Below are 24,786 nucleotides of genomic sequence, written 5' to 3'. Positions count from 1 at the left end.
TGAAGACAGGGCTGGGCAAATGCAAACAGAAAAAGCAAAGACTTTGCAAGTTAGGCTGTCTCCTCCCTGCCAGACTGGCTAGAAACAGGGTCTTCTAGAAGCCACCGAGTTTCCTGGAAAGCCTGAGGAGCCCCTTGTGGTTTAGATTTTTGGCAGCTCAGGTACAAAAAGCATAGAAGACACTCACAGGGGCTCATGCGGTTGGCTGGCGGGTCTGATGGGCATATTTATAAACCAGCTCACGGAGAGAGGCGAAACACTTAAGGCAGAAATGGGTGACTCTTCCCAAGGCAAACTAGAAGCACGGAGCTGGAGGGACTTCAGCCCCACTGAGCACACAGAACAGAGGTAACCTGCCACCTTTTGGGTCATGGTTTTCTATTTTGCATGTTCCAGAAAATTTACCGGGAAATCGATGTGGACAGATCCGGTACCATGAACTCCTATGAGATGCGGAAAGCACTAGAAGAAGCAGGTAACACTTCCTAGCTGTATTTCCTTTCTTCCATCTGCAGAGTATGTGAAAACTTACTCCATACGATACAAAGTTTGGTAAAGTATGAAATGAAGTAGGTGCTGGTTCAATACCAACACATCCTTTTCATTCTCCTTTTTAAAGACCATTTGGTAAAATGAAATGGAGTCCAGGACACTCTGCCTCCTAAGCCTTCTTGAATCTCAGTTTCCCTCCGAGAGCCCTGGTGGGTCACAGGCAAAGCAGTTCTCAGCAGACCCACCCAGACCCTCCTCTCAAGCACAGGGTTGGTCAGGCAGAAATGGGATGTCCAGCTCCACCCTTGGGTGAGTCCCTAGCAGAATGTGATGTCAGTAAAAGGGACACCAGCTTGGGGGACACAGCAGAGTGGAAGCCTGTGTGCTTAGGGGACAAATATGACAACACGAGGTTTTCATTAGCTGGATATAATGCCACAGCAGAGACCCCAAGTCGGTGGTTTAAACAAGATACATCTTTCTCTCACAGAACAACTCAAGCTCACGCTATCCAAGGCTGGGATGGTGCCTCCTGCAGTCAGGGACCCAGGCTCCTTCCATCATACTGTCACCGGCCCTTAGAGCATTGCCCTTATCTGCAGGAGTGGGATGGCTTGCAGCCACCGCCACATTCAAGCAGTGGGCTGACAGGAGGTGGGAAAGAGGGGCTTCTTGCCTTTAAGGGCACATGTCCCCCTGCCAGGACTCAGGCCTTGTGACTAAGTCCTGGCAGTGGGACTGCAAGGGAAGCTGGGAAAGGCAGCCTTGATTCTCAGCAGCCACGGCTTGTTAAAAATTCTACCACTATGGATAAAGGGAGAAATAATTTTTTTTCTAAAGAAACATTTTAATATATATGTATATTTCTAAGCACAGGTGTTCTTGAAATTCTATTCTTCATCATATTAGAGGGGAAAATATATTTCTGTTCTAGAAAAATTATATACCTATATTCTATAGAAGAAAAAATTTTTCTGTTTCAACATTATATGCATTTGTTTTTTAAAACTAAATAGATCTTTTATTTTTTTATTGAAGTACAGTTGATTTACAAGAATTAATATCAGTTAACCTTGAACAGTTTCTGACACATACATCCAGGAAGAATCTAGTCTCCAAGATGATTCAGAGCTAAGCAAACAGAAAAGGAGGTGTGGTTGACAGCCTGAAGCTGTGTGACCACGGGAGTAGTAGGAAGAGGCAAGGAGGGTCTTAGGTGTCAGTCAGTAAGGAGAGAGGCCAGGTAGAGGTGAACAGTGTGGAAACAGCATCGGCACAAGGCACTAGCTTTGTAAAATAAAGTTTCAGAGCAGGGGGTGGTGGGGCGCAGAGCAGTTCTGATTGTGATCTAAATCCCCCCGCCCTCCCCCCATCCCCGTTCCACATGACCCAGGGGGAGGGAGCCCCAGGGTGCAGCCTAACTCTTAGCAATCGGTTTGCATGTTCACCGCAGGGTTCAAGCTGCCCTGTCAGCTCCACCAGGTCGTTGTCGCTCGGTTTGCAGATGAGCAGCTCATCATCGATTTTGACAATTTTGTTCGGTGTTTGGTTCGACTGGAAACACTATTCAGTAAGTGCCTACCTGGGGAAAGATCCAGCTCAGCGCCCTGGGGATTAAAGCAGCCAGCCCTTCACCACGGGCGAAGCCACCTGAGCCCAAGACGGGTCTGCCCAGTTGAGAAGGAAAATCCTTCTTTAATTTGGGGACAGCGGGGAGAAATAACAGCTTGTGACGTCCAGTGAAGTCAGCTGCCAGTTGGGGAGGTGGGCCACCTGCTGTTCCCGCTCACTCACCCCCACACCCTCTGGCTGCCCCACAGGGATATTCAAGCAGCTGGATCCCGAGGACACCGGGACCATCCAGCTCGACCTGATCTCTGTGAGTCTGCGGCATCCCAGCCGCGCCCCAAGGGGACAGGGAGGAGGGCTGTTCCTCGGGCGACAGAGACCCGTGCCTTATTGACCGGAATCTCGGTCTGTTGGGGACGGGCTGTAAATGCTTATCAGGTCCCACAGTGCACGGCCGTTTGCAGGCGTTTCCAAACTACCTATTGATTCTCAAGTCCAAGAAACACACCCGGTTTCTCCTCCCATGAGTTTTGCCTTGAGAATTGCACAAGATTAAAATAAGAGGAGGGCGGCTGCAGGATGCCATTTAGAAAAATGACCTGCTAATTAATTAGCACGCCCAGGAGAAGGTGCTCTGCAAAGAAACCCTGTGGGTGAAGTTCAAGTGGGTTTGGGAAGATCTGTCGTTCTTAGATCTACTTAAAATATTTTCTGAGCAAGTGACTTTTCTCTACTCCCTCCCCTTCAGAATAAAATGATCAATAGTAAATAAGCTGCCAAATAGAATGACTGTACTCATGTGCCCGGAACCCCAGCAATGCCCACCTCTGAAATGATCACCAATCCAAAGCCAGTCACTATACCAATTCCACAAAAAGCAGAGCGCAAATGTTCTCTTGTCAGCTGAAGACAGAAAGTTCTCACTTCAGAGAAAGCCAGCTGGGGTGTACTTTCATCCTCACCTGCCTCCAGCCGGTACCTCCTCTGTCCGTGGGGCAGCTGAGCTTGGGGCACACAGGTGACAAAGGGCGGGGTCAGGTGGCCAGTGCTGAATGCGAATGACATGTCCCATGGACCAGAGTGGTAGGAAGGACAAATGTGAGGGACTGACAACTCCTTTCCTTGAACCTGAACTCAGGAGGAACCCAGCAATTAAACAGCTGTTTCACTCTGTTATGTTAAAGTAACTTTAGCCAAATGAACATAAATTTTAGGTAGTCACAAAGAACACTGACTTGCTTAGAACTCTGCGCAGCCTAGGAAATACCCCTCCCCGAAACTGCCATCTAAGGTAGAGGCAATACAGCTGGGACTTGAACATGCCATCTGTGAATTCAGGAAACCAGCCTCCTCCTCATTCCCACTGGAAATCTTACTCTTCCCCAGCTCCCACTGCTCTGTGCTGGCCGGCCTACTCAGTCCTTCTCCCCGCTTCCTCTGAGCAATATCTTGTCCACCGGCTGTCCCTCCCCCCTTTTCTAAGCCTTGTCTTCCACGGGTCCCATGAGTTCCCCATACACCACTGTTTTTCTGCCAAGGCTGCGACAGCAAGGTCTCCCCTTCAGTTTGCAGTGACGATCAGCCCTGGCTGCAGGTGACATCACCTGCGGAGCTTTGCAGAAGTCCTGCTGTCCAGTCCCCTCCCAGACCAATTCAACCAGAATCTGATTTAAAGGCCCCAGATTACTCCAATATAGAACCAGGGTTGAGAACCACTAGTTTAAGGGCTCTCCACACCCCAAACCGACCTCTGAGGTGACTCGGAGGCAGAGACGTGAAATTGCTGGTTCATGGTGTCTGAGTTTCATGTGTTTCAGTCAACGCTGTGGTATGATTTATGACTACCTGATTTTACCAGCCTGTAAAAAGCTAGACCTGTAAAAATCAGGTAGGAAAAAAGGTGAGTTAGTGCACTTGAGATCTTAACCCCTGATCAGCTTTTCTGGTACAGTGGTCAGTCTTTCAGGATAATCCACAGGGACTTAAACAGACTTTTAAATTTTAAAAGTAGTCACTAAGCTGACTTGCTTTTTCCTCCCGCAGTGGCTGTGTTTTTCAGTACTCTGAAGTTCTAACTAACCTGCCTGAAGACTTCTCATGAAGGAAAATCAGCCAAGGACTAACCCTTCACAGAGAAACTTTTTATCTGGATCCTGAAGTTATGGGAACATTTACTTAAACTGATAATTAGCTGAAAATAATGATACTGTCCACCTGAGAAAGCAGAACTTCCAGGTATCAAAGTATCATTATTTTGATTATGAAAGTGAAAGATTTGCATAGTGTTATACTAAATACAAGTGAGTCGCTTAACGCTCGATAAACTTAGAGAAAACCTTCAGATGTACATAGTATGCACACTTTTTACTTTTACACACTTTCCCATTTATAGCAATATTAAATCAGGAAAAAAATGCAGCTGTGGCATTTAACGGACAGCAGTCCAGGGATCACCATCTCCCTTGAGTAAAATAGAAAAACACGATACATCACGAAGGCTTCTGAAGAAGCCAGGTGAGAAGCACAGCTCTGTCATTTGGGTTAAGTAAGAGACAGGTTTTATATAAAACTGGTTAACAGTATGTCTTAACTCAAGTCCTTGAGCACATCTGGTCTCACACACTGCGCGTTCTGAGTACTAAAGGGATTTCGCTCACCCACACGGGCGTCGGGTCCGCAGCCCCTTACGATAAAACACCACAGCTGTTGGCACCTGCCTCAGACCTCCCCGAACTTCACCACCGCTCGCATCTGTGCATGGGTCCGGGGACGGTCATAGAGGACCATCTGTGAAAACGACGCAAGCTTGTTTCCCGGCTTCTCCTTGGGAAAATGCTAGCAACGTTAGAAAAATACTGCCTTGTTGCCTTACCTTCCTCCAGATGTACTGTTAAATAAAGAGTTGCCCAAGCAATCACATGTCCACTGTCCTTCCTGGAGGGGCTCTGCGGCAAGCATCCCCTGACGACAGCCTATTCCATGTTAGCAAGGCGTGCTCGCTCCCTCTGCAAGTGCCCGTCCTGGGAGGAAAGGGCAGCTCACCCATCATCTCAAGGTGGAACTATAAAACTTTTAAAAAAATCCAATCCAGCAGCTCTGATAATTGACCATAAATTTGTTGTGGCTCCAATGTCTACGGCTTCTTGGTCTCTTAAAGAGGCAAAGACAGGTTCCTGCCTTGCCTGCCACCCACGTGTCACTTTGGTGTAGGGAGCCAGAGGGAGCCAGGGAGACGTGCAGCTAAGCTGAGGAATCAGCAAGACGGGAAAGCTGAAAGATGACTTGAGAGAGGTAAACGCTGGCTCCTATTTCATGAAAAGATAGGAAGATGGATTTCCCAAATTCAGCTCACATGAGGTTAAGTGTTTGAGGGCCCAGAGGCGGTGGCAACTGTGAACCGGCAGCAGTGCCCTGGGGTAGGCGATCTCTGTCCAGCAGTACTGGGTTCCGGAGGGTTAGATGTTCCAGTGACTCAGGATTCCAGGGGGCAGGGAAGTGTGGCCAGGGAAGGAGGGAGAGGAGGGTGCTGACAGACATGGCTGGAATATGGGAGGGGACAGGAGAAACTGGGGGGAGAAAGGTAGGCACCCCCAATCCACAGAGGTTGCCCCAAACCTCTCCGGCTGGGCTGCTGCGCTGGGTGCAGGCCCCTCCAGGCGCACTCTGATCTGCAGCTCAAAGTTCACCACTTCTCTTTCAGTCACAGGATAAGAAATAATGTTAAAACAAAAATAAAGTTAGGGTATGTGCTTACCATAGCAAATCTAAAGAAGATTTAGAAGAGAATGGGAGAGATTTTACAGGGGAAAAAATTGAAGATAAACAAAATCCCCCCCAAACCTCTGAGCCGGTAGGAAGTCACCGCAACCTAAACCCTCTCTGCTGCCCGTGCCGAGTCCAGGAGAAAAGCCCTCCACAGGCTCTGCTCTGACCTGCAGCCTCAGCCTGTCAGCCAGGCATCTCTCTTCCGGCTGCACGTTCTCTTTCCGCAGCCCTCACTCAGGCCCAAGAGCTCCCCGCGCGGTCACACACCAAACACCCCCGCATCTTGCCTCCCCTCCTTCCACAGAGCCAGGCCTCCTGAGCAGCCGCAGCCGTCCCTGCTAGATCCCCAGTTCTGCCTTCTCAGTAACTCCTTCATCTTCTACAGTCTGGCCAGTGGCCCGGCCACTCTGCTAAAACTGCTTCCCAGGGTCACCTCTTACTCCAAAGCCAAATCCTACAAAGCACACCAGCCATCCTCCTCTCGGCTCGCATCCCCCCCACTCCCTCTTCCTCTCCTGGGAACCTGCCATCTGCGGTGTCCCGCGCCTCCCTGAGCCCAGGCTCCTCAGTGGCTCCACTGCTGTGGACTCTGAGCAAAGCTAGGTTTACACATTACGCTCCTAAAAACCCTGCTGCCTTGAAGGCGTGACTACAGCATCAGCTACAACACAGAACTGGAAGACAGCCATGTGTTCAGTACGACAGAATAAATTACACGACAGTGCTATACAGTCGTTACAAGTTATGTTTATGATGCAACGTGGAGCATAAAACAGGAGAACACGGAACTGTTTAAACAGTACGCCCTCAGCTACATGAAGAGAAGGTCATAGGCGAGACCAGAAAGAAACAGGCCCGAGTGTCGGTCACAGTTGCCGTGTCCACAGTGGTCCTTGCCCCCATCTGCTTCATAACCTGTTCCTGCACCTTTAAATATTTCTATAGAAATAGGAGCAACCGTTGGTTTTTTCACTTGTCTCTTCTATTAAATGAACTAGTTCCATTAAGCAAGATGAGTTCCAAAACAATTCACAAATGTGGTAACATATTAATAAAATGATGTGCAGGACCACGGCTACACAAGTTTCCATCCTATAAATCAACGTATGTAACTCTGTGAAGAATTTGAAACAAAATGAGGACAGTGAACAGCCTATCAGAGGCTCCAGGTAAAGGTACGAGTTTCTCTCACCACGGTCTTTAAAAAAAAACTCAATTCTGTAGCAAAGACCACCACAAAACTCACAAATTGCAAAACTGAGCAAAGAAATACTTCTTATTTTTCACCTGGGTACAGTGTTCCAATGGCTTAAGAACTTTAAACAAAGCTAGGAAAAAAACTAAAGCCAGTAAAAAGCTTAAAGTCAAAAAGTTTAATTTTATTACAATTGTTTTTAAAGTCAGCTATGATCTTGACAAATATCATGAGTGAGTCTATAGCAAGTCTCTAATTTCTGAGATACAAAAGACAATAAATATAGATTCAAATTTCAGCCTAAAAACAAGATTCTAAATCTAATTACCTGTAGTGTGGCATGGTTTCAGTATTTCAAATAACGTGTAATCCTTAAGATGCTACAAGAACTCATATCAAAGTTATTGCTCACTGACAACCAAGACAGTTCTTCACAGACAACACACCTGTGCGGCACCTTCAAGCCTTCACACGAGTCCCCTGGGGGCCTGCTGGTGCTGGGGGACATCAGATGGCACCATGATGGCCCTGGTACTGCTGGCGGGAGGACAGGTATGGGGGCAGGTGCTGGAAAACACCAACTTAAAAGGCGGGACGTGACGCTGATTTCCCAGTAGCCTAATAAGTGGTCCTACTTCTAGCAGAGGACAGGGCTGTCGCTGTGCATCTTTCTGAGTGCCACATGGAACACTGAGCCCTGATGCAGCTCGGTCATCTTCCTCGCGAGCTCCGTTCCCTCGTGCTGAACATCTTCTGCGAACAGGGACTGACTTCTCCAGCCCTTCATTTGCTTCCAGAGTGCATTCTTCATGGCTTTCAAGTTACTTTGTCACTAAAATAAGTCTCGTGAAATTTTTTGCCCCAAATGATCATATTATTTCTTCTCAGTGGTAGCAGAGATTAATTCTTCATTAACTAAAATTCTGCCATGTTTCAGGCCAAGCTCCTTTGTCTTGGTTTAATTCTTGGGTATAGCTGTAAAAAGAATTTTTTAAATATTTACATACTGCACAGGCATGGGAGTAAAACAAAATTTCAAGAAATGAAGGGGGCTGGGGGCAGGTGTTGATGTCACAAGAAAGAGGTTAAACCAAAGAAAGGACTTGCGATGTGAAGCACCCAGAGCTGCCCAAAGATCCAAAGGACAGTCCAAGGTCACAGGTCCCTTGACAGGGACAATGCCATGGTGACGATATATAATCCATGGCATCTCTGAGCAATCACCCCATGGCACAGCCTACTGACTTGAACTGTAAGTCAAGTCTAAGAAGGACCACAAACAACTCAAGGTGATTTGCAACGTGCTCTGAGCTCCAGCATGTGGAGCTTCCATTCCAGGGGAAAAGAGAGGGACTGAAAAGTCTTCTTTTTACTTCATTCACAGTGGAAGTCACATTGTGTGATGGGATGGATGGCTGTCAGTAACGAAATGCCACAAGACTAAAAGTCTACAGATTTGAGGAAGGACAGGTGGAGTTTTTGGTTTTGTGTTTCCCATGACCAGAGCCGGGGAGGAGTCCCAAAGCCAAGAGCAAGTCAAACTAATCCAACTGGCAAACTCCACAAAACCCTCCTCCTCTTCATGCTCCCCAAGACAAAGGGGGGAAAGTTCACTGAAGAAAGTCGATCAGACTTCCAGCCAAGACTGAAAAGCTAACTGACGAATCAGAGTTATATAAAGGGCCATTTTTCTCCGGGAAGAAAGATATTTAGCCAACATAATTTTCTAAACTCATATCTGAGCCTCTGCCTAAAACTTCAACATTTATGCAATTTCCTTTTTAAAAAAAAAAAAAAAACAAACCTCGAAAGAAACCCAAAGAAGTTACATAGAGGTCACTTCCATCCAGGAGAGATTTCCAAAGGACGAAGAATACTGATGGTGCATTTAACTGAAAACCTTCAGTCCAGCCTGTTTGGAAAGCCACACACGGGAGGCAGAGCTTGGCCTCCGACCAGCTGCTTCCACACTCGGGAACAGATCATTCTCCCCGTGTTTCATTAGCTACCAGACCACTTCGTTAGAAAATTAAAATAAGACTCAAATAAGCAACTACTTCTAAGAGGCAGAGCTTTTCCCAGCACACGTGCTTGCTGCCCTGACATTCCCTAGAGAAGGACACGTGAGTCTACTTCTCTGGAGCTGAAGACGTAGAGGCGAACGGGAGGGCTCGAAAGGGAGCCACCTTTATATTTCTACTTTTGCCTGGTAATTTGAAAGCTTTTTCAAAGGGCTCCATGGCTTAATTTTTTTTCATTTTCATTATTCTTTATAACTTACATAATGATCAAATGAAGAAATATTGTCCAAATCCCAAATGTTTACTTAGTAAGTTCTGCCACCAGGAAGGCGGCAGTCGGGACGTGTGAAGCCGTGTACACCGTACATCACACCAACCGCAAAGGAGAAGGAGGAATCAGGAGGAGACACTGGCCACAGTCCAGGCAGCCAGGTCCCAACACTGGCGCCCTCTTAACAGACTCCACAGAGACTGACGCCCAGGCAGCGGGCCGCTCACAGATGGAGCCCGGGCACTCGGCTTCCACATGACGCGGAAGCTCCCTGCGGGCACAGACCGTGTCTGCCCAACAGAAGATGAAAATACAATAAAAGTATCTCCCATTTGCTGTACATCAGACTCCGCCAACTATACCAGCCTTTTCCTGAAATACTCCTGAGACTCTCTGCCTGATGGCAGCGGGTCCTTCATACTAAGATGTATGTGTTATCGGTTTATATGTGCTTATACGATTTGATTGTTTTCTTGGTTTTTATGAAGCTTGAAACCCAGCAATAGAGAAAGAACAAAGAATCTTGTCTCCAGTGCCCTGTTCAAGCTCGGTAGCAGACTGACAAATCCTGATTTAAACAAATTCAAGATTTAGTTCCAATGTCACAAGCTCAATTTCCATCACATTATCCAGGTCCCTTCACTCCATTTATAAATGGAGACAGGACCCCGACCTCTGGGGGCTGGCAAACACGTACATGTGCTATTGATCATAATAGGAATCATTGAAAATGTGGTTTTAAGTCTAAGACAATCAGAAATGTGAAATCCCGAGTCTCATGAATGAAGGGCACCAGGCCGCCCTGCATCCAGGACACACGGTCTCCCCAGAGCCCCTCCCCGACGCATCGAAGATTCACTTACCCCCAGCAAGTTGCGTGGAACGTAGCCCTCCCTGTCATTCAGGCGGGCCCACCACCACTCGATCTCGTCCTCGTCCTCCCTGCGGACGATCGTCATGCAGTCTCCTTCCTTCATGGGCAGCTCGTCATCATTCTGAGGTTCATAGTCCCAAAGTGCATAAATGACTCCTTTATTCATTATGCCCATCTTCTCCTGAACTCCTGAAACCATGTAAGGTACAGCACAGGATAAGCAACTCAGAGTACATCATGCTAAGAACTTCTAGCTCTATGAGACCAGACGAAAAGAAATGGGGATGTGCCGGAATGGCAGAACTACCTCATTAAATGCTCAATAAATAAGTTTTTCAGGGCTGTGGGAGGATAGGAAGGCCAGCCGTGCAGAGGCAACACATAAAAGACAAGTTCATATACCCTGTCATCTTTAAACCAGCTCTAAAAACTAACCAACGCCTTATAAGCAGCCCTCAAAACTAGTCTTACTCAGAATATAAAAACTTTCACAAGCCCAGGAATTAAAAAAAAAAAGAACTGTTTGTGTCTAGGATATTAAAAAAGTGAATGACGCATTTGTCAAATTTCAGCCTGCTCCTAAGTGTAAGTGACCAAGGAACTCTGGAAACATTTTTGTTCCTTACAGAGAAAAAAGACCAAAAGTGTTGTAACTCTTAAAGTGTTCTCTATCAATTTCTAAATGGGGAAAAATAAAAGAAAAAAAAAAAAAACCCAAAATGTTAGAATGCAGAAATATGGCCAGGTACATTAGACATGATATAAAAGTCTACATACAGTCAACTCTAAAATAACTGGAATCAGAATTCTAAAAGATACTGAAATCCACACTGGGGAGGGAAAATAATCCCCAAACGTCCACTTTTCACCAGAGTTAATAACAGATTTGCAGATTAACTATGACGTTAGGCTTTGCCCTTCCCCATGTACACCTTCCCACCCTACAGGGCAATGCTATTAAGCAGGAACAACCAGCGACAGCAGGCAACACGGGGGTGGGGGGGGGAAGGAAAGGAAACAGACAGTAATGTTCTGAGCAATTCAGAGTTCATTATTATTTTCACCTTTTTAGAAAAGCTAGGAAAGTATCTGCCCGCTTTTGAATTGTCAGGTTTTTTGGCTTATGTGAACCTAAATTATTAATTATGAACTTACTTTTCCTCTATCAATTAATATGATGCAGCATGCAGTGTCTCACTCTGCACAAAATGAAACGAGAAATGAAATCGTTCTGTTCCAAAGGAAGACTCTGCCAATCTTGAGAGTCAGGTTTCTACTAATGAGGACAAGTAAATTTTCCACTTTCCTCTTTACACAAGACATGCAAAGCCTGACAGTGAGATTCATGAGGACAGGTAAGACTTGCTATAACTGTAATTCCACAGAGTTTTAAAGCTGGCCAGACTCATTACCTGTTTGGGACAGGAATGGGGAAGGTGGTAGGAGAGAAATTCTGGACACTTCTGTGTACTCAAAATAAGAACCCGAATCTCATTTCCAAGAAATCTTTAGGAATGGAAGAAAATTTGTCACTGCTTTGCTATTTACCGAACTAAGACCTATGAATTACTGTTTGAAAAAATGTTGAGGGGCCAAAAACATGCTCAATATCCCTGGCAATCTGGGAAATGCAAACTAAAGCCACAGTGAGATATGATTCCAAATCCACCAAGGGTCTAAGAGAACACGGAGCAGAAGGAACTCTGCTCGACGTGCGTCCCTGTGCCCTGGCAGTTCTAGGTCTAGCCGGACACCAGAAGATGAGGACAAAAATGTCACCGGAGCTGCGTTTATCATTGAACAAATAAGCATATAAAGCCAACGTCCACCAAAGGCAGAATGGAAAGACAAATCGTGATATGATCTTAAAATGGGACAGTGCAGCATAGTGAAAAGAGACGAAAGCTATGTGCAACAACACACATGAATCTCAAAAACGATGGTGAACGAAAAAAGCCAGCCAAAGAATCACCAGTATGGTTTCTTTTATGTAAAGGTCAAAAACAGGCAAAACTAAACAATATTAGTTATAGGATTTATACAGAGGTGATGAACTATTTTTAAAAAGCATGGGATGACAAATACGAGAAACATAAAATTCAAGGTGGCAGTCACCACGGATGTGAGGCACGACATCAGGACAGGGTCTCTGATGATGTCAGAGAGGGCGAAGGTTCTGTCTCCCAAGATGGACACGTGGGTTTTTCCGTGTTCAATCTACTGTCATCATTACTTAAATTGCACATCTATGTCAGAAACACTCCTGGTGTCCATGATATAGTTCATAAATCTCCATAGTTAAAAATCTCTAATCAAATGTCCGTAGCTGTTTTTAAAAATCATATTCCATACTTAAATACAGCTTGATCGCCAATACATTTAATATAAGGAAGTACATACTAATATATCACATTAATTTTAAAATCGGTTAATGTATCAAAATCATTCTTTGACCTAGAGTTCAGAACATAAAGTAATCATAAATATCAACGATAAAAACTAAGAGCCGAGAGATGAGAGGACTTGTGGTCTGTGGTTCTCCCTGAGCCTCTCCCTTCTGTTTACTTATTTGCAAAGATGCAGCATCACACGCTAAGCACTGCGTCTTACTAGAGAACTTTTGAAGGTCAAAAGCCATTAACAGCACTAGATCCAATGCTGCATCACTGTCTTTTGTAGCTGAAGATGCCCCTGACAATAGCTGTTTCTAGGCAAACACACAAAAGCTGCATTCACATCTGGGATTGAAGCTGCCCTATTTTCAGTGCCCAGGACTACGTACAACACAAAATACGCTTTCCCAAATAATAAAAACGCTTACCAGATTATACCCTAGAGATGTGGGATAAATCAATGCAATAATTGATACACGAAAATCTAACCGCTCCATACCGTAAAGAAACTGCGAGCACTGGGTGTAGCCTTCCTCCATCTCCTCACACTTATCGGCAGCAGTCTGCATGTCACTGTAGGTCATGGCGAACACGGCGGCCCCCGACTCCACCAAAAACTTACACACCTGGACGTTGTTACAGGAGGCGGCGCAATGCAGTGGGGTCCTGTGGAGTAGGACACAGCAAGAGCTAGAGTTGGCTCCCTATGCTGAATGACACCTGCTGAGAAAGTTCTCAAGCCTGTCATCCACCGAGCCCTTTCTTCTGAAAAACCTCTTACACAGTTTTTAAAAAATCAGTTAAACATAGATACTTGAGCCCATCAGAGAATTATAGCCACAAAGGTAAAAGTCGGGGCACCAGACTACACTGGGGCTAGAGTGGAGGGTGAAGGGAATCAAGGAAATGAGCAAAAGGACATGAAATTTGTGCAACAGTCTAAAGCAGGATAAAAAGTATTTAGTTCTATGTTCTGGAGCACCCAGCCTAATTATTTCTGCCAGGGTGGAGGACATGTCTTTAAACTACAGGCCTTCGTCAAAGCGTGAGCCTTTAAATATCCCTTTATCACCACCAGTTCTGAGGGAATTAATTTGCACATAGAGAGCTACTTCTATCCGATGTGTTTTTAAATCTGAATTAAATTTTAATTGGAAAAACAACTGTCAATTTAATTCACGTTTCAATCTATGTTAGCAGGAATTTAGGAATACCACTACAGAGAACCTCCTCCAGCATCTCAAATGTTTCATAATGAAATATAAGTAACTCCAGATTCATAGTAATTGTGGAAGCAGAGCCAGTACCACTGCCCAGATTCCAAAGACGGGATTGAGGATGCTCATCAGGCCTTGAAGTACACGAAGTTTTGTTTCTTTATCCTTTTCTTCCCTCTGCTCTTCATTTTATTCCCCTTGCGCCTTTCAGAGATTCATTCCCCACCCCACCCCCCATCCTGGAACATTATCATTAATAGTTTGGTGAATACTATTACAGATTTTTAAACTGCATGGCTCTTTTAAAAGTGAAAAATTATATATAATCTAGACTCCCAATATTAGGGAAACAAAGACATTGTGACACATTAAGAATCTGTTTCGCTCATGCTAGAAAGGTAAACTAAAAAATCTGGCATAAAAAAGACAAATCCTGTATGTTATCACTTGTATGTGGAATCTAAAAAATAAAACAAATGAACGAGTATAACAAAACAGAAACAGACCCACAGATACAGAGAACAAGCTAGTGGTTAGTGGTTACCAGTGGGGGTGGGGGGTGGATGGCAAGATAGGGGTAGGGGAATAGGAAGTACAAACCACTAGGTACAGAATAAATAAGCTACAAGGAGATGTTGTACAGCACAGAGAACATAGCTAATATTTTACAATAACTTTTACATGGAGTATAATCTATAAAAACTTGGAATTCTTATGTTGTATGCCTGAAACTAATATTGTAAATCAACTGTACCTAAATTTAAAAAAAAATCCTATTGAGAGCTAAACTAAAAAAAAAAGGGCATAAAAATTATATATATATTTTTATATACGCCTGAAGGAAATATGTTAAAATATTAATGGTGTTTACCTCTAATTGTAGGGTACAGATGGCTTGTTTTCCTCTCATTTCTCTATTTTGTACATTTTCCACAATGGGTTCACATTATTTTTTATGACTTTTTAAAATTGCAACCAAAATGCTTCTTTCTAAGCATTATTTATAACAAACAGAAAATTGGAAAACACCCTTAAGTGTCTAGAAAGACAGAGACAATCATGATAAATGAACCAGAGCCACATGGTAGATGAGGCAATTTCAAATCTATGCACGTGGGCACCTGCAAGTTCTATGCATGTACATGTAAATTTGATATTATAACTATTCTCCATATTGAGAGAAAAATAGACTATAAAATTAAAATACTTGAGTAAATACAAGTGAGTAAATACAAAGTTGTGATTACAATTTTAAAAATGTTTTTCATACACAAAGAAGTAAATGTTTTGTGCTTTCCCCCCAAAAAGCATATCATAACTTAAAAATTTTTTTTCAAAAAAAAAATACAAACTTTACTGTCCATTCAATTATAGTTATCAAGAGTGACAGTAACTTATGTGGACCTTTCTTATTACTTAGTAATAAGAATACATTATCCTAAGAAGAATAATATTCATCATTTGCAATATTATTGCCTGTGTTTTATGCACATACCAGTTCCACAAAATGCTCCATGAAAAAAGGATTCTGTGGTCCATTTGGGAAAGGTTACAAATTATAATTCCCTCTTAGAGACACACAGACGTTTCAGGGGATGGGGGACCTTGCTTAAATGAGCATTTCTCAGATTTGCTGAGACATGCTAATGAACTGTGTACCATTTTGCGACATTTCTTATTTTTATTATTTAACTACTGAATTTCTAACACTCCATCTATTACATGACTGATACATGAGGACGTTAATTCCTTAAAAACGTCTACCATGTCTCTCCTTCTAGACGACAAGCAGCCTGAAAACACGCCCTCACAGACTTCTTTCCCTTCCAGCAGCACCAACAACATGGCTCCTCGGTTGCTACACAGCAGATACAACTGAAGCATGAATGGAGTTTGAAAGAAAACCTTACCATCCATCACTGTCAGCAGCATTGACATTTACACCAAACTGTACCAGGAATTTAACAATTTCTGTGTGACCTGCACATACAGCATTGTGAAGAGCTGTGATGCCTTCATCGTTAGGCAGGCTTGGGTCATCCACCTGGAACACCAATTAAGAAGAAGGGTAACCAATGGAAGGGGGAGGGAGGAATAGCTCAGTGGTAGAGTGCATGTTTAGCATGCACAAGGTCCTCAGTTCAATCCCCAATACCCTCATTAAAAATAAATTTAAAAATAAACCTAATTACATACCCTGCACCCGAAGTAAAAATTAAAAAAAAAAATTAAAAAGGAAGAAGAGTGACCATCACTCAAATTTCTTGTCACCTGAAAATGCCAACTATTAACTGGCTCTTGACATCAACAGAACAAAAATAGATTCTTGAAGTATTTTTTCTAAATCAGAATTAAAACCTACAGGAGCCAAGAACACTATACCAAGGACAATTCTAGGAATAAGACAGACATCAAGCAGGCACTCACTATAAAAAGATTTCTTAAAAGTTGAAGAAGTCCCAGAAACTATATCCTTACAGTCATTTTTGTTTATTTATCCTCCAACTTCCCACCACAAATTAGTGTCTAAGGGGAAGTCACACTTGCCGTGGAAAAGAAAAAAGGTCAACTAAAAATATTTTAAATAGCAGGCTTCTGAAAAGTAGAGACCACATCTGTAATTTAACACTGTAGAGTACAAATCCATACATGAGCACTTTTTAAAGGAGGGTCATGATCTCCCGGAGAACGAAAAGCACCCCCAGGGAAAGGTGAAACTCTGCACTATGGAAAGTTTAATAGCCACACCTTGAAAACAGCAAAGCCTGTTTTGGAGTATGATCAAGAGTTCCTCACAACAACCCTGCTTCCCCTAAAAAGAAAGTAACTTAAAAGCACAATTTCTCTAAAGTAGCCTTCTGATTAGAGCTTTAAAACTAAATACAAGGCCGTATTTAAGAAATTCACTACCTTCAATCATACCTCATAAATGATTCTCTGTACAAGGTCAAATTCTCCCTCCAAAGAGGAATCTAGAAGTAAAGCAAGGGGGTTGAATTTCACCCTCATTCCATGAGCGATCCGCTCCGAACCAGTTTTACGTAAGTTTGTCCTCTTGCCCTGCAGAAGAAATGCATGGAAAATCAAGGACCCTCGTCTAAGTAAAAGAAACCAAAACAACATCCCAGCAGAGTCAGTAAAAAGAACTTTAAAAATATGTATGTTTAGCACATCTTATTGAAGTATAACATTATTCAGGAAAGTATATACATCATAATACACAGCTTAGTGAATACACCCATGTAACTTAATTTTTTAAAACCTAGTGAAGTTACATTTGGGTAACACTAAGCTAAGGGTACAGCCTGCAGTGGTAAGCAGGCTGGTTTTCTGTCAAGGATCAAAATTAGTCAAGACATACTTTTCCTTATTTTATTTCAGATGTGGAAAGCTACTGAGTTTTGAAAAACAGTAAGTTGGAATCAATGTACTGCACAAATGTGCAATGGCTAAAATGTTATTGTTGCTTGAAAAAAAGAAAAGTGTAAACATTACATGACTGTGATCAAAGAACTCATAAATGGTACAGTCATACCCACTTTCAAACAGAAGTAAGGAATAATGGCTTCTATTTTACTTGAACTAAGAAGGAAAAAATGTGTAAATCACTTTCCTGGGAAGAGAATGACAGAATCTTACATGTTTAACACGCAAAGAGAATCATGCCTCAGGACTTAGCAGCACAGAGTTGTTCAAAACATGTTAACCTCTATTTTAAAACTTCCCCCCCTAGATTTCAATGTTTACTATATAAAACTTCTAAGCAAATGCTGATTGTAAGTAGTAGTTAAAGCAACTCTGGATAATCATTATTTTTGAATACTATCACATCCAAAAGATGCAATAAGGGATCAAACATATAAGGCACTTTTTAAAAAAACCCTTACACTATGCTATTTTGCTTTTGCCCAGGTTTTAAAAATTCAGAGCTTGCTATCCTACTGAAACAAAACAACTTCAAATTAAACTGAAAAAACTGACTTGAAAGGCATTCTGGGGTTTCAGTATTCTCTCTCCGATTTCAAAGTGACATCACAAACTTCCAAAGAAAAGTTTAGCATTTGGAAGGAGTGAGGAAGATATGTCCAAGTCAAAACATACAAAGCTTCAGAATAACTTAATGTCAGAGCCCGAGGACACCTACGGGGTCGTCATGCTACCCAGAGACTTCAGACCAGGCGAAGGTGAGGAAGCGGTGAAGAGGCGCCCGCCTCCCTCTGCCCATCACCTCTCCCCGCCCCCAGCCGTCCAGAACCCTCCCACCGTTAGCAGTGGTGCAAGTTTGAGGTTCCACCTAAATAGTACATTGAAAACAAACTTCACTGCTAGAAAAAGAGTTGAAAGAGTGAACCACCAGTGAGAGAAGTCGAGCCATCTGCCTGATTTCGCAGAGCTAAACTAGTGATCAGAAGATCCAAATCCAGGTCTTTCATCGCCAGTCGAGTGCTGCCTCCCTCACACATAACATCAGCTGCAGAAGAAACAGCGGACGTGGTGTTTACAGGTATAAGGACAAAACTGTTTCCTTCACAAAGAAATGGGTTCTTCCTAAAAAATTAAAATGTTCTTTACACAGAATATATTAAATTTTGATAACACTTATGAGATCCACTCTGTGCCAAGGCAATTTAAACACAAACCCTCTTCTGCAAATGGCCATGAGTCCTCACTGGGGTTTCACTGAGTTATAACAATCAACCACCCAGAAGGCTGTGGCCAGAGAAAAGGCTTATGCGGTGACCACGAGATACCACGTTACTTACAGGAGGCAGAGAAACCTGCCCGGTGATCTCAGGCGGACGCATGTTCACAGAGTCTTCTCCTGGGCCTTCTGGCTCCCCAGACGGGTATGGCGGGGGCGGGTAGGGGGGGTACTCCTCCAGGTACACTTCCAGCAGAGGGGGAGCCTCTGGGTTTGGTTCTTCCAAGCTATTCTGGACATTGGGGCTGCTGTCTGGGACTCCTTCGGGGACATACTCAAGGCCCGGAGAAGGAGCTGGCACGTCACTGCTCTCTGTACTGGCACTTCCTAAGTCCTCTGGGGACACTGGCTCAGGAACCAGAGAGACCACCTCCTTCTCTGGCTCCACTTGTAAATACGGATTCTGGATTTCCACTGGGCTTTCTGGGCTGGCAGTCACAGAAGCGGCCTTCGGTGGGTATGCTGGGATGGAGATGGTCTCCATGGCGGCGATGGTGGTCCTCTGATACAGAAGTTTCTGAATATTCGGCCCATTGGGACCCTCTGGCTCTGTAATAGAGCTACGTTTCTTGAGCGGCCGTGGTGCATTAGACAGTTTCTTTCGGAGGGCTTCTAAGTCGGCATCACTCTGGTTTCGGTAAGGATTAGATAGGAAAGGCAGTAGTTTGGTTGGGCTGAGTGGCCGAGGGATTCTTTCATTTTCATGCGTCTCCTGAACTGAAGAAACGGGCTCGGGTTCAGGTTCCGGGCTGCCAGGTTTGCCCTGGTTATTGGAATAAATGTTCTCTGGGAGCGGCTGTTGGTTCTGGGCAGCAGCAATCACAGGCTTGCCATATACTAATTGGAATTAGGAAAAAAGGCCTGATTAGTATTAATTAAACAAAACTAGCCAATAATAGACAAAGCTAACAACAATTAGAGCCTCTTTTAATTTCATAGTTATTGCACAGTACCCTTCAGTACAACTAATTTTTAAAAATAACAGATGACAAAGCAAGGTTTCCACAGCTGCATAATAAACTCATTACAGAATGAAAATCCTGATTGTAAACAGGCACCATCACTCTACGTACCAATAGGAAAGAAAACGCTGTCAATGATAAGAAATCACTGAGCACAGCATCCAAATTTAAAATGTGAAAAGAATTTAGAATCAGTGAAAACTGGCGATCGTTTCACGTGCCCAGATGAAAACTAAATACGCACTACCCCACTGCTTCTCACTTTTCTAAAGTCAATCAATGTGAGAAAGCATCTGGCTTACAAAATTATCAGTAGCCACCTACATTTACGAAAACTATTCCCCTTAAACATTCTGATTACATCATCATTATCTAATTCCCAGATTATCGTATTAGCAGTTTTCACCAAAGACTCATGGAAAGAAACCAGTAAGATGTAGGGTATATACTAAGTCTCTGCCATCTAGTTACTTCCATAACATTTTAGGCCACAAGTACACCCTTATTTCATAACTAGAAGGCCATTTTCATTCAACTAAAAGAGAGTGGATTTTAATCTAGTTTCATAAAACTGTTGACTCTTAAAAAGAACCCAGCAAATGACCAGGTTATGTACGTTTAATACAAAGTAATCTTTCTGTGTAGCTGTGTCCACATTAGAACAATTTAAGCTACAGCAAAGGGCACCATTTAAAAAAAATAGACACAGAGACAGTTGTCCAATCCTCTATACACCAAGAAACATCTGGCCCGACCTACAGCAGAGACACGCACGGCCTTTTGTCCGCGTGGCGATCACTCTCCCCCACTCACCGAGGAGTGACCCGTGAGCAGAAAACAAACTCGCACGGGTAATTCAACGCCAAAGGCTAGGTCTTCGCTATAGGTTTATTCATCTATTTCATTCATTTATTATTTTCATGTTTGTTTCGTTTTATTCACATTTTGTCTTATTCACCTATTATCTTCAGCTGCTGCAAGCAGCTGACATTTAGCACAAACCCTATCAAACTCCCAGTTAGGAACAGAAGCCACAATTAAACAGAACTCTTAGACGAAAAGCACCAGCCAAAACAGGGAGAGGTCATTTTGCTGTTTCCTGAGAGACCGCAGCTCTGGTGCAGGACGTAAACACACTGACGTGGGTGAGAGAGAGACCAAGAACCTTACCGCTCGGAAAGTGCGGCCCTCGGGAATGGGACTTGGTCAACGCGCTCTGCACGGCCTGCTGGAAGTTCTTCCCGGGGGCCTGGTGCTGGGTGTACATAGAGTATATTGAGCTGGCAGCCACGGTCTGGGGTTTCCTGAAGGGTGGAAGCAGGGTGTCCTTGGAAGGCTGAGGCGTGAAGGGCCGGACAGCGGCTGCAGGGGGACTTTCCTGCTTAGAACCCGGAGGAAGGGTTTGGTCTGCTTGGCCAACCGAAGGGACACCGGGGGACAACAGGACCCTCTGCTGCTGTCCTGCTGTTTTGGGTTTATTTCCCATGGATGCCACAGCTGCTGATGACTGCTGAGGATTTCCATCTGGCTTAATGTCTGATGGTGACTGATTAGTTTGTCCAAAATAAGGCAAATTAATCTGTTTTGGTTTTGATGGAACAGGAGGTGGTACTTTAGCCACATTTTTATTTGCAGCCTGTAAACACACACACATAAAAGTAAAAAGCCAGTCAAAATACTGTATAACTGGGTACAAAAGATGTTCTAGATAACCTAAATTTCACAAATGTAAGTACAGACTGAAAATACTGGCTCTACATTGTAAAATCATTTAAAAGTTTTAGGGGGAGGGTATAGCTCAAGTGGTAGAGGGCATGCTTAGCATAAGGTCCTGGGTTCAATCCCCAGTACCTCTTCTAAAAAATAAATCTAATTACCCCGCCAAAAAAAAAGTTTTAAATCTCTGAATTTATTACATGCAAAAGGGACTTCAGTAATGCAATACAATTCCCATCCTGAATGATGTTCTCCTTGCTGCCCCTTCCTATTTGGACAATTCCAAGTGCCCACTTGAAGACCTTTAACTGCCATGTTACATATTCATGGACAGCACCAGTAACCGGAACCATCCTCGTTCATCAGAACTTCATGCAATCTGGGCCACATAGTGAAGAAAAAAAAACAAAAAACAAAAAACAAAAAAACCCCCAAACCTCCTAACTTGGAGCACGCAGCTGTGGCCCAGTTGTCAAAGGCTGGGATCCCAACAGCTATAGAAGATTAACCATCAAATTATTTGACATAATCTCAGCTCCAAATTTTGAAGAAACAAGGTAAATGAGCAGCACAGACACGATGTTCTTCCATGCACCATATTTTTCAGAGAATCACACAAAATATGACCCAGAAGCAAGTGTGTCAGTCATTCTGAGACCACAAATATACTTGAGCAACAGAATTTAAAATAGCAGAACACTGTTATATTTTCTAATCTTCCAGATACATTTGCATTTTTCCTGCTCTCCCTCATTTTATCTCTTCTAAAAATGCATATAGAATTACCGTTAAATTTCAAACTGGCACATTCTTAAGTACCTGAGCATCCCGCAAGATATCTTCACTGCTCTGGTTCTTCCTGAGAGAACCGAAGGCAGGCGGGGCAGCGGACTGGTCCACCGTGTCAAACATAGAGAAGGGACGCACTTTCTTCTCCTTCTCCCTAAGCGGAACCTCCCCATCATCAGCTGAAGACGGGGGAAAAAAATCACATCGATAATCAAACTGCTTGTGATAAAATTTCTTATTCACATGTTTCTCTCTCCTTAATATCTATACCCACTGAATGCTCTTCTACTTTTAAATTATACTGAGTAAAGAATAGCCAACAATACAATGTTAGTATTTTAATTCCCTGGCTTAACGAAGCTATTCTGGAAATATGGTCCTAGTTTTAACACACTAGAAAATAAACTACCTGAAAAAGCATACACAGACCTTTAGATGGCCAAAACATAATGTCCAGGAGCAGCACCAGTAAACCTCACCTTGGTCTGGAGCATTCCCAGAGCTTTTAGGCACGGAAGCAGAGGCTTGGCTCGAGAAAAGATCTGCATTCGGAGGAGTCCAATCAGGGCCAAGCAGATGGATTTTAGAGCCTAGAATGCAGAAAAGCAAAGACAAATAACCCAGCATTCTCAAGGGAGTTTTAATGGTTCATTTTGCTGCTAAAAAGTTTAATTTCTAAAAAACAGAGTTAAATTTCAGACTCACAACAATCCCAGTAAACATACTTACAAGACACTAGATTTTTTTTCTTGTAATTTAAGAGTGTTCTTGATTAGTCAAACAAGCTAAAATTAATCATGATTAACAGAAAGTCTGCTTGAAGCAGCAAGGACACATTACTCTTCACGGATAAGAAAACGTCACCATCACACCCAGAAAACAATTTCCAATGTATCAGATGGAGGGCTCTACGGTGTATCTCACATAACGACACCATAAGTGATGAAGGCAAAACAAAAGCAAAAACGCAGACTTTTAGCCCATGGCTCTGACCACAGTCTTTCGTAAACCAGAGTATTCACATTTTTTTCTACACTGATATTTAAATTCCAAAGCCATAGCTTTTACTTGTCCTTATAGAAAAAAAAGTAATTCCTTCTACAATAAAACCCAGACTATGTAGCATTATTGCTTCACAGTAGTAATTACAGCAAAATAATAAATAATTTTAAAGTCAGCTACTATTTGCACATGATAGTGACAAGGGGAAATAGACAATTCTGGCTATTTTTTTCTTCTCCAGGGATCTACGATAAGATTATAAAAGGATGCTTTTGCCCTGCTTTTCCTACAACTCTCCCTTCATTTTCCCCTCCTATTATAAATCTCTGGTTTGCATCGCCCAAGTATCTGAGGGCTGCACACAGAATGCAAAGATCACTAACACAAGGAGCCTGTTTCTTTCACTTTTATCTCCCAGTATGTTTACCTTTATGCTAAAGATTATCAGCAGCCAAATTCTCCTGCAGACACACATACGAACAGTAAATATCACTCACCAACAGAATGAATTCACCATCTCACATTCTGTGAAGGTGACACCACTAACACATTCAGGGTACTTTTACACCAAAAGAGAAGTTCTCAAGTTACTAACATCAGATCAAAATTTCCTTAGTAACGAGAAGGAATTCTAAACAATTTTCAGGTTTTCAAAAAATATTATGGTTTTTTTTTTTCATTTCCTGAATAGGACTGTATTATTTAGGGCTAAGCTATTTATCATTTCTTAACCCTTAAAGAACACAAGGATATTCTTAGAATTTCAACACGAACAAGGAACAGGAAGACATCGTTTTAAAACTTAAACTTGGGGGAAAATCATGGTGAGCAGGGAAGCCGCTAGCGGGGGAAGGACTTGGAAATGACTGGCTTTACCTTTCGCTTGTGAAGCAGCCCCAGATCGCATGTTGGGCAGCGTCTGGACTTTCATTGGCCCCTCGGAAGCCGGCGTGGCCAGGGGACCGTCAGGCAGGGCTGGCTTCACCAGGAGTTCGGGCCGCGAGGGGACACGCGGCATGGTGGCCGACTGGATGTAGGGCCCGACTGCAGCCACTCGGCTCGGCGCCGACACCCCCGGCTGGGGCAGGTGGCCATCAGATGAAACCTGCGGAAAAAGCACAGGGCCTTTAGTATTACAAGTTACGGTGGATCAGACGCAGAAAAGCCTGTGCTACTGTCATCATTTTAATTTTGTGAAAATCGGCACTTTTAGGATCTAGCCACAGAGTCTACAAGAAACATCCCCAAACAAAAACTGCCCACAATGATGAACTCTTACCCACACTTTATCACAAGTATCAGAAGGAAGAGCAGAGCTACGGAGGTGATGATACAAAAAAGCACAAGAACTGTGGGTTCTCTTTCAAGGAGCCGCGGGCCCTGTCTCTTTCCTGAGGGCACACTGAGCAATGATTCTGAAGACGCAACCGCGAGGAGCTGACCTCGCTGCTGGTCATCATCCCCTCCTCCCCGGCCCCCTGCCGAGAGCACACTCACTGGAAGGTTCTCTTTCTGCTGCAGGGCCGCCTTCTTCTTCCACAGCCGGTCCCTCAGCTCATTAACACGCTTGTCCATGAGCGCCACTTCTGAATTGCGCTTGTTCAAACACTCCCTCTGTTGTTGCAACTTGGCATTCTGCTCCTGGTTCAGTTTGTTTCTCAACTGAACAAAATGGGGGGGGGGGGGGGAGTAGCCAAGGAGTAGGAAGAAAAATTTCTCAAACAGATAATCACATGGTTCTCTATTATATAATTTCTAAAAATGTAAGGCCCCTCCACATGTCTCAGCTCATGGTTTAAAATTAAGTGTCAGACCACC

At 43.5% G+C, this 24,786-nt stretch overlaps 2 protein-coding genes across 2 annotated transcripts in view; one reads left to right on the top strand and one right to left on the bottom strand.

The window, feature by feature from the left end:
• Positions 1-4,975, top strand: part of CAPN2 (calpain 2) — a 48,985-nt gene extending 44,010 nt beyond the window's left edge. Inside the window, exons 18-21 of the mRNA XM_032466623.1 lie at positions 397-475; positions 1,946-2,062; positions 2,313-2,371; positions 4,105-4,975. Of these exons, the coding sequence (XP_032322514.1) occupies positions 397-475; positions 1,946-2,062; positions 2,313-2,371; positions 4,105-4,128 (279 nt within the window). The 3' untranslated portion in view covers positions 4,129-4,975. The remainder of the gene's footprint in view (positions 1-396; positions 476-1,945; positions 2,063-2,312; positions 2,372-4,104) is intronic.
• Positions 4,976-7,178: 2,203 nt separating this feature from the next.
• The window catches only part of TP53BP2 (tumor protein p53 binding protein 2), a 54,338-nt gene continuing 36,730 nt past the window's right edge, over positions 7,179-24,786 (bottom strand). The window contains exons 8-18 of the mRNA XM_032466622.1: positions 24,466-24,630; positions 23,845-24,073; positions 22,446-22,556; positions 21,997-22,145; positions 20,632-21,097; positions 18,561-19,336; positions 16,720-16,857; positions 15,708-15,841; positions 13,080-13,246; positions 10,177-10,376; positions 7,179-7,996 (exon numbers count right to left, since the gene is read on the bottom strand). Coding sequence (XP_032322513.1) covers positions 7,955-7,996; positions 10,177-10,376; positions 13,080-13,246; positions 15,708-15,841; positions 16,720-16,857; positions 18,561-19,336; positions 20,632-21,097; positions 21,997-22,145; positions 22,446-22,556; positions 23,845-24,073; positions 24,466-24,630 — 2,577 coding nt within the window. The 3' untranslated portion in view covers positions 7,179-7,954. The remainder of the gene's footprint in view (positions 7,997-10,176; positions 10,377-13,079; positions 13,247-15,707; positions 15,842-16,719; positions 16,858-18,560; positions 19,337-20,631; positions 21,098-21,996; positions 22,146-22,445; positions 22,557-23,844; positions 24,074-24,465; positions 24,631-24,786) is intronic.

The sequence above is a fragment of the Camelus ferus genome, chromosome 23 (assembly GCF_009834535.1).
Source record: "Camelus ferus isolate YT-003-E chromosome 23, BCGSAC_Cfer_1.0, whole genome shotgun sequence".
Classification (NCBI taxonomy): Eukaryota; Metazoa; Chordata; class Mammalia; order Artiodactyla; family Camelidae; genus Camelus; species Camelus ferus.
This window is presented reverse-complemented; position numbering and strand designations above follow the sequence as displayed.